The sequence below is a fragment of the Dendrobates tinctorius genome, unplaced genomic scaffold, assembly GCF_039654945.1.
Source record: "Dendrobates tinctorius isolate UK_male_01 unplaced genomic scaffold, ASM3965494v1 ptg000125l, whole genome shotgun sequence".
Taxonomy (NCBI): Eukaryota; Metazoa; Chordata; class Amphibia; order Anura; family Dendrobatidae; genus Dendrobates; species Dendrobates tinctorius.
The window spans coordinates 1,677,719-1,693,700 of record NW_027361793.1 but is presented as its reverse complement, the minus strand read 5'-3'; the positions used below and the strand labels follow the sequence as shown (position 1 = coordinate 1,693,700).

Sequence of the window (15,982 nt, the reverse complement as noted above, 5' to 3'; positions counted from 1 at the left end):
TATTGAGTGAATAAAGAATATTTTTCACTACATCGTGGAGCTGGACAAAGTTTTTTCTCATTGCCTTGGATTGTGCGCTTTGACACAGCGGTCTCGTGCTCCGATGTTGGAATGCCGTATCTGGTGAGCTGGATTTGTATCCTGATTTATTGCATCAGAAAGAACACCAACTCCATCACCATCATCAACCCTCTCTCAGTCCGCCCTGTCCACCGCTACTTCCACCATATGCAGCTCTCAAGTCCAGCTCACCCTCCCAGACACTATGAGTAGGTCAAGAAAGTACTCAGTCTCTCATACGCGTACACTGGGTTTGAAAGCCCACATTGCCAAACTAATCTCGTTTGAGATGATGCCCTATCGGTTGGTGGAAAGCGCAGTTTTCCGCGAACTCATGGCCTATGCAGTACCACGCTATGACCTACCCAGTAGCCACTTCTTCTCTCGCAAAGCCATCCCAGCCCTCCACCATCATGTAAAAGACCGCATTGTCCATGCACTCAAGCAGTCAGTGAGTGGAAAGGTGCACCTCACAACTGATGCATGGTCCAGTCGGCATGGCCAGGGCCGTTACGTGTCCATCACTGCGCACTGGGTTAATGTGGTGGATGCAGGGTCCACAGGGGACAGCGGTGGTGGGACAGTGTTGCCTAGCCCACGGTATAGGAAACAGTTGGCTGTAGGCGTTCGACCCTCCTCCTCCAGAAGCGAAAGCTCGTCCACAGAGCGCAGTCGTACGAGCACTCCATCTGCAGCTGCCACTGTTGCACACGAGGTGTCCCCCTATCGAGCAGCTAGTGGAAAGCGTCAGCAGGCTGTGTTGCAGATGATGTGTTTGGGCGACAGACACACCGCCGAGGTGCTGGCCGAGTACTTGAAGCGACAAACTGAGTCATGGCTGGGCAGTGTACATCTTGAGGCAGGCAAGGTAGTTAGTGATAACGGCTGTAATTTTGTGGCAGCCATAGCCCTTTCAAAACTCAGCCACATACCTTGCTTGGCTCACACCTTGAACCTGGTGGTGCAGTGCTTCCTCAAAAATTATCCGGAGTTAACAGCCCTGCTCCAGAAGGTGCGGAGACTGTGCGCGCACATCCGCCGGTCACCTGTACACTCCGTTCGTATGCAGAAGCTGCAGCGATTGCTCCACCTTCCCAACCACCGCCTCATTATCGACATTGCAACAAGGTGGAACTCCACCCTGCACATAGTGGAGCGGCTGTGCGAGCAGAGGCAGGCCATAATGCATTTGTGGGAGGATACACAGCCAGGCACTTTGAGAGCAGACATGGAGTTGACAGGTGTGCAGTGGTCGAAGCTGTAAAGTCCTTCAGTGTTTTGAGGAATGCACACGGCTGGTAAGCGCAGACGACGCCATCCTAAGCATGAGCATCCCACTTATGCGTCTGCTCAAGCAAACTTTGACGCACCTTAAGGAGCAGGCGTCTGCAGCCAATGTTGATGAGGAGGAAGAGGAGGAGGGAATCCTTGATGACATTCAGCCATTGTCTACTCAGGGACCTCTCCTGGACGAGGTGGAGGAAGAAGAGGAGGAGGAGGATGATGATGGGGATGATTACTTAGGGGAGGAGGATGCATCTCGTGGGGCAAGTGAAAATGTTGGCGTGGCAAGGTCTGGTACAGGGTTTGTGCGTGACTGGAGGGATGTGGATTTGCCAGAAAGTGCTCCTCCACCCAGCACTCGCAGTGCATCATTGACACCGGGAACATTGGCCCACATGTCAGATTATGCCTTGCAGATCCTAAAAAGGGACCCCCGCATTGCCAAAATGATGAACGATGACGACTACTGGTTGGCCAGCATCCTGGATCCACGCTATAAAGGCAAATTACAAAACATCATGCCACAGGAGAACCTTGACCTAATATTGGCTAATAAACAAGCAACTCTGGTAAATCGGTTGCTTGAGGCATTTCCAGCACACAGCAGCGGTGATGGTTCTCACACAAGCCGTACGGGCCGGGGGCAGCTTGGCAGAGGTGTTCATGGTGCACACAGCAGAAGTGGCGTTGGAGACAGGGGTTTCATGACAATGATGTGGACTGATTTTTCAAGTACCGCTCACACAACTGGTAATACTGCATCGATGGAAAGTGACAGGAGACAGCAGTTGTCAACTATGGTTACAAACTACTTTTCCTCCCATATCGATGTTCTCCCACACAGGTCATTCCCTTTTGACTATTGGGCCGCTAAACTGGACACCTGGCCTGAATTGGCACAATATGCCTTACAGGAGCTCGCTTGCCCAGCTGCAAGTGTGCTATCGGAAAGAGTCTTCAGTGCAGCTGGATCAATCCTGACAGAAAAAAGGACCCGTCTGTCAACCCAAAATGTGGATGATCTAACCTTCATTAAAATGAACCATGCATGGGTTTCCAAGGATTTTGTCCCACCTTCCCCTGATGACACATAGGGTGACAGAAAAATGGCTTGCTTTGGTCCACCTCTTCCTGGGACTTGACCTATTTCGCCTTTTGCATCAGCTGAATGTCCAACATCAACATATGCCACTTTCTAAAACTCCCTAACTGTGCTGCCTCCCCCCCCGTGGCCGGGGTCACCACCTAGCGCACGACACCGTGCGAGTGCCGTTGCCCTGGACAGGTGGGTAGGCCGACTCTTGTGCGCGGGCACTGGCACAGGGTCCCTCATAGTGCAATCAAGTGTCTCTGACGGTGGTGGTGCACACCCGCCGTCAGACACACCGCAGTACTATGAGGGGCCCAGTGCCAGTACCGACGCCCACGAGTGGGCCCCCCTTGCTTGGGCAGGGCCCCAGCATTTGCAATCTTTACCTCTCCCTGCTCCTCCGCTGTGTAGTCTGGGCCGTCAAATCCATACTGTGCCTGACACCGTCTGAGCCTGCCTCCTGATGTATAGACATATATTTTGAATGTGTACGCTATCCATACATGTTATCCGGGGATACGGTACCCTTTCTCACCTTTGTGCAATCACGTGCAATCCATACTGGGCCTAACACTGTCTGAGCCTGCCTCCTGATGTATAGACATATATTTTGAATGTGTACGCTATCCATACATGTTATCCTGGGATACGGTACCCTTTCTCACCTTTGTGCAATCACGTGTAATCCATACTGGGCCTAACACCGTCTGAGCCTGCCTCCTGATGTATAGACATATATTTTGAATGTGTACGCTATCCATACATGTTATCCGGGGATACGGTACCCTTTCTCACCTTTGTGCAATCACGTGCAAGCCATACTGGGCCTAACACCGTCTGAGCCTGCCTCCTGATGTATAGACATAAATTTTGAATGTGTACGCTATCCATACATGTTATCCGGGGATACGGTACCCTTTCTCACCTTTGTGCAATCACGTGTAATCCATACTGGGCGTGAGAACGGCTGGCGAGCTGTTAAGCAAGCTACAGCACCTGTGGTTTGCACACGTAAGTTTTTCATTTTTTCAGGAATGACGGTTAGGCCTAATTCCGGAACTGCGGTTGACCTGCACTTACTGGGAAATCATCGTTCGCGGGTAATAATTGTAATCAGTGATCCCCATCACTAACGTTGTTCAGCGGGTTATCTGCACCTGTAAGCGACAAACGCTGGCCTTTTCAGTGTAGCGCACATGCAGCCACGGACATGTAAGGGCATGACACACCAGTTATTGGCCAATCTCATGTGCCAGAGCCTCACGTGTCCCTCTAGTAAGCCGGACTCGGACCGTGGGGCATGACGGAGTCTCGTTCGTTAACGGAATTAAGCTTGCAATGTGTGCATCTGTTCTGTAGCTGGCATGGTTGAGGTTTCCCAGGTGGAGTCGAATTTAACCGTAGGCTCCACTCCTGGTGGTGCCCTTCTGGACATTCCTTTAAGGTTCAGCTTTGCAACCATACTGCCCACGTAAAACAAACACTTTGCCTTCATGAACGCTGTTTGGAGGGTCATGACTCGTGGGAACAACGCCGCCCAATCAGTTAACCTGCTAGAGAGATCCTTCGTTGCTCCCAAGCATGACATCACACTCCCTAGGAGGAAGGTAATGCCACTGTGGCGACCGTACTCCTGGGGGCGACACAAGTGCACTGATGCCCAGCCACTGCTCGATGAATCTGCTGGTACATTGACCCAGACCACTACATTCCCCTCGCACGCTACACAGCCTGAATCTGACCCTGATGAAACTCAGGTTACCCTTCCCATATACAGCTCCATCTTACACGGTGACAAAGAGGAAGCTGCAGATGAAAGTGCAGGTTCGGCCCACCCGCCATCAGACACACCACCGTACTATCAGGGGCCCTGTGCCAGTGCCGTCGCCAGCAAGTGGGCCCCCCCTGCTTGCTCAGGATCACAGCACTTGCAAGGTTGAAATACTGTGCAGTGAAATGGAAGATGGGGACGACGAGGAGTCCAGACTAGTACAGGGATTCCCTAGCGAGGAGACTTATTTGATTGTTTTCAATGTTGGGACAGCAATTTTTGGGGAGCACTATACTCTGGAGAATGATAGATGGGGCCCACCATACACTGGAACATTCCAAAGGTGGACATCAGACACTGGAGCAGCATTTACAGGGCCCATTATACACTAGAGCATTAGAACTGGGGCCCATTATGTTTGGAGCATTATTTGGGCCCATAAGACAGTGGAGCTTCATCCATGGGGACCAACATATACTCTAGCATTATGTGGAGCTCATCATATACTGTTTCAAACATTATATGGGACCAATGATTCTGTATGGAGAAATAGATGGGCCTCATCATGAGATGTAAAAAGTGAAGTATTTTTCATTGTACTATACCGCTATTTCTCTGCCGTATCGGAGCATGATGAGTTGTGGTATGTGTTAAAGGGGCGCTCTTTCTCCCAGGGCACATGAAAACCTGGAGCCAGCCCTACCCCCCCACAACTTTAGCCAAATAACCCCCATTTTTCAGTGCGTAGCTTGTATTATGAAGTTAATTAAGGTTGACAAGCTTAAGTAAGAAGAATTGATGCTTTTGGCATTCAAATGGGCACTGTAGGTGTGTTTCCTGTCCTCCTCTCACTGCCGACTTTTATTCCCCATTGACTTACATTGGGTTTCGTGTTTCGGGACGACCCCGACTTTTCCCTATAATCGGCCGATCTTGCTCGACCCGACTTTTGGAAAAGTCGGGTTTCACGAAACGAAACTCGACCCTAAAAAACCAAAAGTCGCTCAACTCTAGTTCTCAGCATATTGATAGCAACAATAGTGCTGCGCTATTCTTTACAGAACTCGAGACGGCCACTGTCACATTTGCACATTTTAATTTAACCCCTTTAAGGGGAATTTGTCCCAGGTTTTTGCCACCTAGTTTGAAAGCAGCATAATGTAGAGACCGAGACACTGATCCCAGTTATGCATCACTTACCGAACTGCTTGCTGCAGTTTTGATAAAATCAGTGATTTATTGGAAGGGAATTATCGATAAAGGACTAGTAAACCTGTTGCCATGTAGTCCTCCATATTCATGAATAGCCCTTATTCCACCACTAATTGGAAGGTTTCTGTCTATGCACAGCCTACAGAAAAAGCTGTCAATCAGTGATGCTAGCAGGGATACACAGATCTCAGCATTCAGACAATTGGTAGATCTGCAGCAGATAAAACTGTGACTTTATTAAAAAACAACAACAACAAGCATCCTAGTAAGAGATACATCAATAGAATCAGGGTCTTTACCCATAAGTGAGGTGTAATGGTGAAAAATCTCAATTCCACCATTGTTCTTTGAGTTTTATTCTTACTGTGTTTATTATGCATTAAAAATGACCCGATAACATTATTCTTTAGGTACAGTACGTATGATTACAGAGATATGAAGCATGAATAGTTTTTTCCCTATTTTATTGGTTGATTGACATAAATTCTGAACTGAACAAAAATAATTTGGCTTGTGACACCATTTTTCAAGGCTCATAACTTTTTTATTTTTCCATGAATGGAACTGTGTGACGGCTTATTCTTTCCATGGTGTGCTTGTGTTTCTATTGCTCCTTATTGCATTTTTTATCGCGCTGCTGCAGAGACCTAAAAGCTGCAATACTGTCATTTTATTTTTTTTTCCTCTTTACACCGTTTACCGATTTTATGTTTTGATAAATAGGGCTTTTACGGATGTTACGATACCAAATATATCATTTGTAATGTTAATGCACATGAGACAGTCTTTTTTAAACAAATATTGAAATTAATAAGAACAAACACTATTATGATTATTCAGGATAGAGACTGCTGTTTTGCTGTTGCGACAGTCCTGGTAAAAGACAGACAGATGGAATATCTGTCTAGCATATGCAGTTGTCAGCGAGTACAAGGATGAACAGGATTGGCTGCATAAGGCACATAAGGTTTATTGTTTTTTGGTCGTCGCGGGACAACATTAATATATTCACTCTGTTGAATTCGAGTTCTTCTTCTTTTTCTCTGCAAAAAAAATCTCAAAGTTGTTATTTTTTCTATTTACAAGTGAACACAATGTGCAGTTTTTAAAGAGAAGCTTAGCTATAAATGTCTCCACCTCCCTTAAAGGTAATCTGTCAGTAGGATCAACCCTGCTAAGCCATCTACATGGTATGTAGGGCATAGGAAGCTCGATAAAATGATGCCTTGATATCTGCAACTATAGCTTTTAAGATCTATGGGCCGAACAATGATCTACATGAAAATCTTCCTCCAGAGCTTATTTGAAATGAAAGGGGGTGTTACCAGTGAGACATGTAATGACTGACAATCTGCTCTCCTGATATACTTGTCTCACATTGGTAACCCTCCTTTTCATTTAACCCCTTAACGACAGCAGATATGCCTTTCAATGGTGGCAGTTAAGGGTATTTATGCCACAGAGCCGCTTTTGAACGACACTGAGGAATAAGGGTATAGTGCCCCCTAGAGTCGGAATTTCTCTGGGGTCTTGACTACCGGCGGTAGCTGAGACCCCAGAGAACATGATTTTGGTTGTTTTTACCAACCCTGGTGTTACAATCGCCGTTATATGACGGCGACCACAAAATAAAGTCAGATTTTCCATTTAATTTCTCAGACAAATAAATAGGGTCCCCCTATCCCCACTGGTACCTCCGTTGTCCCTGTAACTCCCCGCGAAGTCCCATGGGCTCCGGTGTCTTCTTCCAGGAGAAAATGGTGGGTGCATGCGCAGTGCGCCCCCGAGATCTGCCGGCTGGTACCCAACAACAATAGGAAATTTTTCCTATTGGAAAAATTTCCTATTGGAAAAATACTAGTAATAGTAAATCAAACCCCCCTTTAATGCTACCTTAGTTAGCTAGAAAAAAAATAAAAAAAAGTGTTTATTTCCATTTTTCCATTAGGGTTACACTTGGGCTAAAGTGAGTTGGGCTAATGTGAGTTGGGCTAAAGTTAGGGTTAGGGTTGTGCTAAAGATAGGGTTAGGGTTGGGATAAAGTTAGGGTTAGGATTGGGCTAAAGTTAATGTTAGGGTTGGGGCTAGGGTTAGGGCTGGGGCTAAAGTTAGGGTTGGGCTTGGGTTAGGGTAGTGGTTATGGTTTCGATTACGGTTAGGGTTGGGATTAGGGTTAGGTGTGTGTTAGAGTTAGGGTTATGGTTAGGGTTGGGATTAGGGATGTGTTGAGGATAGGGTTGGAGTTAGAATTGGGGAGTTTCTACTGTTTAGGTACATCAGGGAGTCTCCAAATGTGAGATGGCGCTATCATTGATTCCAGCCAATTTTGCGTTCAAAAAGTCAAATAATGCTCCCTCCCTTCTTAGCCCTGCCATGCGCCCAAACAGTAGCTTTTCCCCACATATGGGGTATCGGTGTACAAAAGAGAAATTGCACAACAAATTTTCTGATCCATTTCTCCTGATACCCTTGTGAAAATAAAAATAATTGGTTTCAAAGTAAATTTTTTGTGAAAAAAGTAAAATGTTCATTTTTTCCTTCCACATTGCTTTAGTTCTCGTGAAACAACTGAAGGGTTAATAAACTTCTTCAATGTGGTTTTAAGCACCTTGAGGGGTGCAGTTTTTATAATGGTGTCACTTTTGGGTATTTTCTGTTATATTGACCCCCCAAACTCGCTTCAAATGGTTTTGTAAATTTTGCTGGAAAAATAAGAAATCGCTGGTCAACTTTTAACCCTTTTAACGTTCTACCAAAAAATTATATTTCCAAAATTGATGCTGATGTAAAGTAGACATGTGGGAAATGTTATTTATTAACTATTTTGTGTGACACCACTTTGATTAACCCCTTACCTACAATTGACGTAATATTCCGTCCATGTGTCCATGGACCTAATTACCATGGACGGAATATTACGTCATCGCGATCAGCGGCGCCCACGTGGTGAGCGCCGCTGATCGCGGCCGAGTGTCAGCTAATTATCATAGCTGACACCCGGCACAATGTGTCAGGGGCGGTCACGGACCGCCCCCGACACGTTAACCCCTTGCACACCGCGATCAAACGCGATCGCGGTGTACCGGGGGTTAAAGGAAAGCATCGGCAGGGAGGGGGCTCCCTCCGTGCTTCCCTGAGCCCCCCACGGCAGCGCAATGTGCAGCGCTGCTGCGGGGGTCTCTTTCCCTACAGGCCCCCGGATCCAAGATGGCGACGGGGGCCTGCAGGGAGCTGACTTCCTCACTGCCTGCAAAGCGCAGGCATGAGGAAGTCTGCAGCAGTGCCTGTGACAGATCGCTGATCTGTCACAGTGATCTGTGATGTGACAGATCAGCGATCTGTCACAGGACAGTGATGTCCCACCTGGGACAAGGTAATAAAGTAAAAAAAAAAAAAAAAAAAGTGTTAAAAATAATTTAAAAAAAATCGCTAAATAAATCAGTAAAAAAAAAAAAAAAATATTCCCCAATAAATCCATTTTTTCAAAATAAAAAAAAACAAAAACAATAAAAGTACACATATTTGGTATCGCCGCGTCCATAATGACCTGCCCTATAAAACTGTCCCATTAGTTAACCCCTTTAGCGAACCCCTTAAAAAATAAAAATAAAAAACGAAGCAAAAAATAATGATTTATTATCATACCACCGAACAAAAAGTGCAATAACGCGCGATCAAAAAGACGCATATAAATATGCATGGTACCGCTGAAAACGTCATCTTGTCCCGCAAAAAACGATCCACCATACAGCATCATCCGCAAAAAAATAAAAAAGTTATAGCTCGCAGAATAAAGCGATACAAAAATAATTATTTTTTATATAAAATAGTTTTCATTGCAAAAAACCGACAAAACATAAAAAAAGACCTAAATGAGGTATCGCTGTAACCGTACTGACCCGAAGAATAAAACCGCTTTATCAATTTTACCGCACGCGGAACGGTGTAAACGCACCCCCCCAAAAGAAATTCATGAAACGCTGGTTTTTGTTCATTCTGCGTCCCAAAAATCGGAATAAAAAGCGATCAAAAAATGTCACGTGCCCGAAAATGGTACCAATAAAAACGTCAACTCGTCCCGCAAAAAATAAGACCTCACATGACTCGGTGGGTCAAAATACGGAAAAATTATAGCTCACAATATGTGGTGATGCAAAAACTATTTTTACAATAAAAAGCGTCTTTTAGCGTGCGACAGCCGCCAAACATAAAAACCGCCATAAATCGTAAATCTGACCCCCCGTTATCACCCCCTTAGTTAGGGAAAAATAATAAAACTAAAAGAAAATGTATTTATTTCCATTTTCCCGGTAGGGTTAGGGCTAGGGTTAGGGTTAGGGCTAGGGTTAGGGCTAGGGTTAGGGCTAGGGCTCAGATTAGGGTTAGGGGTGTGTTGAGGTTCGGGTTGGAGTTATAATTGGGGGTTTCCACTGTTTGGGCACATCAGGTGCTCTCCAAAGGCAACATGGCGTCTGATCTCAATTCCAGCCAATTCTGCGTTGAAAAAGTCAAATGGTGCTCCTTCCCTTCCAAGCTCTGCCATGTGCCCAAACAGTGTTTTACCCCCACATGTAGGGTATCAGCCTACTCAGGACAAATTACAAAACAACTTTTGGGGTCCAATTTCTCCTGTTACCCTTAGGAAAATAAAAAATTGGGGGCAAAAATATAATTTTGCGGAAAAAAATGTTTTTTTTATTTTCACGCCCAGGCGTTATAAACTTCTGTGAAGCACTTGGGGGTTCAAAGTGCTCTCCACACATCTAGATAAGCTCGGTGGGGGGTCTAGTTTCCAAAATGGGGTCACTTGTGGGGAGTTTCAATAGTTTAGGTACATTAGGGGCTCTCCAAACGCATATGACACCCGCATACCAATCCATCAAAGTCTGCATTCCAAAACGTCACTACTTCCCTTCCGAGCCCCGACGTGTGCCCATACAGTAGTTTTCTCCCACATATGAGGTATCAGCGTACTCAGGACAAATTGGACAACAACTTTTGGGGTCCAATTTCTCCTGTTACCCTTGGGAAAATAAAAAAAATGGGGACTAAAAGATGATGTTTGTTGAAAAAATACGATATTTTTATTTTCACGCCCGGTCGTTATAAACTTCTGTGAAGCACTGGGGGGTTCAAAGTGCTCACCACACATCTAGATAAGTTCATTAGGAGGTCTAGTTTCCAAAATGGGGTCACTTGTTGGGGGTTTCCACTGTTTAGGTACATCAGGGGCTCTCCAAACGCAACATGACACCCGCAGACCATTCCATCAAAGTCTGCATTCCAAAACGTCACTACTTCCCTTCCGAGCCCCGACGTGTGCCCATACAGTAGTTTTCTCCCACATATGAGGTATCAGCGTACTCAGGACAAATTGGACAACAACTTTTGGGGTCCAATTTCTCCTGTTACCCTTGGGAAAATAAAAAATGGGGACTAAAAGATGATGTTTGTTGAAAAAATACGATATTTTTATTTTCACGCCCGGTCGTTATAAACTTCTGTGAAGCACTGGGGGGTTCAAAGTGCTCACCACACATCTAGATAAGTTCATTAGGGGGTCTAGTTTCCAAAATGGGGTCACTTGTGGGGGGTTTCTACTGTTTTGGTACATCAGGGGCTTTCCTAACGCGACATGGTGTCCGATCTCAATTCCAGCCAAAAACGTCAAATGGCGCTGCTTCCCTTCCGAGCTCTGCCATACGCCCAAATAGTGGTTTACCCCCACATGTGGGGTATCAGCGTACTCAGGATAAATTGCACAATATCTTTTAGGGTCCTGTTACTTTTGGAAAAATAAGAATTGAGGGTGAAAAGATCATTTTTGTGGAAAAAATATGATTTTTTAATTGTACTGCTGTACGTTATAAACTTCTGTGAAGCCCTTGGGGGTTCAAAGTTCTCACCACACATCTAGATAAGTTCCTTGGGGGGTCTAGATTCCAAAATGGTGTCATTTGTGGGGGGTTTCCACTGTTTTGGTACATCAGGGGTTTTCCAATCGCGACATGGTGTCCGATCTCAATTCTAGCCAAAAACGTCAAATGGCGCTGCTTCCCTTCCGAGCTCTGCTATGCGCCCAAATAGTCATTTACACCCACATATGGGGTATCAGCGTACTCAGGACAAATTGCACAATAACTTTTAGGGTCCTGTTACCCTTGGAAAAATAAAAATTGGGGGTGAAAAGATCATTTTTGTGGAAAAAATATGATTTTTTAATTGTACCGCTGTACGTTATAAACTTCTGTGAAGCCCTTGTGGGTTCAAAGTTCTCACCACATATCTAGATAAGTTCCTTGGGGGGTCTAGTTTCCAAAATGGGGTCACTTGGGGGTTTTTCCACTGTTTAGGTACATCAGGGGCTCGCCAAACATGACATGGCGTCTGATCTGAATTCCAGCCAATTTTGCATTGAAAAAGTCAAACGGCGCTCCTTCCATTCTGAGCTCTGCCATGCGCCGAAACAGTGGTTCCCCCCACATATCAGGTATCAGCGTACTCAGGACAAATTGCACAATAAGTCTTGCAGTCCAATTTCTCCTGTTACCCTTGGTAAAATAAAGAAAATTGAACCTGAAGTATTTTTTTTGTGAAAAAAAGTTAAATGTTCATTTTTTTTTTAATATTCAAAAAATTCCTGTGACGCACCTAAAGGGTTAATAAACTTCTTGAATGTGGTTTTAAGCACCTTAAGGGGTGCAGTTTTTAGAATGGTGTCACTTTTGGGTATTTTCTATCATATAGACCCCTCAAAGTGGCTTCAAATGTGAAGTGCTCCCTAAAAATAAAATGGTGTTGCAAAAATGAGAAATCGCTGGTCAATTTTTAACCCTTATAACTTCCTAACAAAAAAAAATTTTGGTTCCAAAACTGTGCTGATGTAAAGTAAACATGTGGGAAATGTTATGTATTAAGTTTTTTGTGTGCCGTATCGCTGTGATTTAAGGGCATAAAAATTCAAAGTTGGAAAATTGTGAAATTTTCAAAATTTTCGCCAAATTTCCATTTTTTCACAAATAAACGCAAGTTATTTGAATGCAATTTTACCACTAACATGAAGTACAATATGTCACGAGAAAACAATGTCAGAATCACCGGGATCCATAGAAGCGTTCCAGAGTTATGACCTCATAAAGGTACAGTGGTCAGAATTGTAAAAATTGGCCCGGTAGTTAACGTGCAAACCACCCTTGGTAGTGAAGGGGTTAAAGTGTAAAAAATTAAAAGTTTGAAAATTGCAAATATTTTTCATAAATAAACGCAAACTATATTGAGGAAATTTTACCACTAACATGAAGTATAATATGCCATGAAAAAAACATTCTCAGAATCAGTTGAAGCGTCCAGAGCTATAACCTCATAAACTGACGGTGGTCAGAATTGTAAAAATTGGCTTAATCATTAAGTACCAAATAGCTCTGTCACTAAGGGGTTAAAATAAGCTTTGAAGGCAGATTCACAGAAAGATCTATGTCCGACCCATAGATCATAACAGCTCATTTACATATGAAGAAAAATGTGAGTATCTGTGGAACAAGTCATTGGGTCTCAGATATCAGCATATCATTTTTTTCAGATGCTTATGACTAACATACTGCTGCTGTTTGACTTCCTCCATATGTCAGTTATGTATGAATAAAGTGAGAGTGAAGCGGCCCATTAACGGCCGCTGATTGGCTGCAGACCTCCTAAGACATAATGTCAAGCAAGACCTGAGAGAGGCGGCACCACCTTCACTGGAACTGCACCGACATCAGATGTGAGCTTAGGCAGTCTTTATTTTATACTGGCAAATATAGCAATTGAGATGTTGTTAGAATACTGGACAATCCCTTTAAGAATTGTATAATGTGGTTATCAGTATCCTGTATAAATAGAAGGATTTGGCATCATTAGATTATCTATCAACGCTGTCCCTGTTGAAGTGGCAACACAGTGCTACAATACCTTTTTTAATTTGCACATAATTTGCAAAGTGATGAAATAAATACAATTCTACAATTCTACATAATTACCTTACCAAAATATATATAAATGATGTAGTGATTATGAGACTGTATGCGGCAATACATCCCAGTATGATTAAAACACTTAGGTGCGGTTTCTGAATTTCTATTCCAACCTTGTGCAGTTTAAGTTCTGAAAAAGTAAAAAGCAGAATAAACTGATAAGTGTTAGCCTAGAATCATACATGTAGGATTAGACCCAAACAGAAAGAAATGTATGATGATTTGATTGACTTGTGTCCATTCATTTAACAAGCGTAAATATATATAGGCCTGCCTTCATCAAGATTATTCACCAGAGTTCTGCCATGAATCAATTTAAAAAGTCATAGATTTTTGTACAGCACAGAGTTGAGCAAACACTTTGTGATTTTTTACGTTTTTACACCAGTTTCATTCACCTCCATCAAAAAGGAGATGGGGTGGGACTATGGCACGACGGGGGCATGACGTAGAAGCTTATAAAATTCACTAGATCGTGGCCCGATTCTAATGCATTGGGTATTCTAGAATATGTATACAGTTTATTTTTGAAGATTTAATAATAATGCAAAAATGCACCCCCCAATCCTGATATGTATGGTTCTCTCACCCCCAATCCTGATATGTATGGTTCTCTCACCTCCAATCCTGATATGCATGCTACCCCTCAACCCCCTATCCTAGTATGCATGGTCCCCTGACCCCCCAATCCGGGAATGCATGGTCCTCTCCCCCCCCATTCCTGGTATGCCTGGTCCTCTCACCTCTCTTTCCTGTTATGCATGGTCCTCTTACCCTCCTTTTGGGGTATGCATGGTCCCCTCACCCCCCAATCCTGGTATGCATGGTCCTCTCACCCCCAATCCTGGTATGCATGGTCGTCTCACCCCTCTTTCCTGGTATGCATGGTCCTCTTACCCCCCTTTCGGGGTATGCATGGTCCCCTCACCCCCCAATCCTGGTATGCATGGTCCTCTCACCCCCCAATCCTAGTATGCATGGTCCCCTCACCCCCCTATCCTGGTATGCATGGTCCCCTCACCCCCCTTTCTTGGTATGCATGGTCCCCTCACACCCTTTGCTGGTATGCATGGTCCTCTCACACCCCAATCCTGGTATGTATGCTCACTGTCACCCACCTTTCCTGGTATGCATGGTCCCCTCACCCCCCAATCCTGGTATGCATGGTATCCTCACCCCCTTTCCTGGTATGCATGGTCTCATCACCCCCCTATCCTGGTATGCATGGTCCCCTCACCCCCCTTTCCTGATATGCATGGTCCCCTCACCCCCCAATCCTGGTATGCATGGTCCTCTTACCCCCTTTTGGGGTATGCATGGGCCCCTCACCCCCCAGTCCTGGTATGCATGGTCCTCTCACCCCTCAATCCTGGTATGCATGGTCCCCTCACCCCCCCCATCCTGGTATACATGGTCCCCTCACCCCCCTTTCTTGGTATGCATGGTCCCCTCACCCCCCTTTGCTGGTATGCATGGTCCTCTCACACCCCAATCCTGGTATGTATGCTCACCATCACCCTCTTTCCTGGTATGCCCAGTCCTCTCACCCCCCAATCCTGGTATGGATGGTCCCCTCACCCCCCTATCCTGGTATGCATGGTCCCCTCACCCCCCTTTCCTGATATGCATGGTCCCCTCACCCCCCAGTCCTGGTATGCATGGTCCTCTTACCCCCTTTTGGGGTATGCATGGTCCCCTCACCCCCCAGTCCTGGTATGCATGGTCCTCTCACCCCTCAATCCTGGTATGCATGGTCCCCTCACCCCCCCATCCTGGTATGCATGGTCCCCTCACCCCCCTTTCTTGGTATGCATGGTCCCCACACCCCCCTTTGCTGGTATGCATGGTCCTCTCACACCCCAATCCTGGTATGTATGCTCACCATCACCCCCTTTCCTGGTATGCCCGGTCCTCTCACCCCCCAATCCTGGTATGGATGGTCCCCTCACCCCCCTATCCTGGTATGCATGGTCCCCTCACCCCCCAATCCTGGTATGCATGGTCCCCTCACCCCCCAATCCTGGTATGCATGGTTCCCTCACCCCTTATCCTGGTATACATGGCCCCTTCACTCCCCTTTTGTGGTATGCATGGTCCCCTCATTCCCCTTTCCTGGTATGCATGGTCCCCTCACCCCCCCAATCCTGGTATGCATGGTCCCCTCACCCCCCAATCCTGGTATGCATGGTCCCCTCACCCCCTTTCCATGTAGCCGTGACCAATCAGCGTCACGGCCCTCTGTCTATGACCAATCAGCAACGCGGCCCTGTAGCCGCGACCAATCACTGCCGCGGCCCTCTAGCATGTAAAAAAATAATATTGAAAAATAAGAAAAAGTTATTCTCACCTTCCGACGGCCTCCTGTCTTCTTTCCACGCACCCGGCCTTGCGTTCCCAGTAATGCTTTGCGGCTTAGACCGCTGATGACGTCGGTCTTCTTTCTCGCTCTCGCGAGAGTGACGTCGGTCTTCTTTCTCGCTCTCGTGACAGTGACATCATCAGTGGTCTAAGCCGCAAAGCATTACTGGGAACGCGAGGCCGGGCGCGTTGAAA

General features: G+C 45.6%; 1 protein-coding gene across 1 annotated transcript in view; it reads right to left on the bottom strand.

Annotated features, from left to right (window-relative positions):
• Positions 1-5,627: 5,627 nt before the first annotated feature.
• The window catches only part of CD28 (CD28 molecule), an 82,074-nt gene continuing 71,719 nt past the window's right edge, over positions 5,628-15,982 (bottom strand). The window contains exons 4-5 of the mRNA XM_073541868.1: positions 13,441-13,559; positions 5,628-6,460 (exon numbers count right to left, since the gene is read on the bottom strand). Of these exons, the coding sequence (XP_073397969.1) occupies positions 6,338-6,460; positions 13,441-13,559 (242 nt within the window). The 3' untranslated portion in view covers positions 5,628-6,337. The remainder of the gene's footprint in view (positions 6,461-13,440; positions 13,560-15,982) is intronic.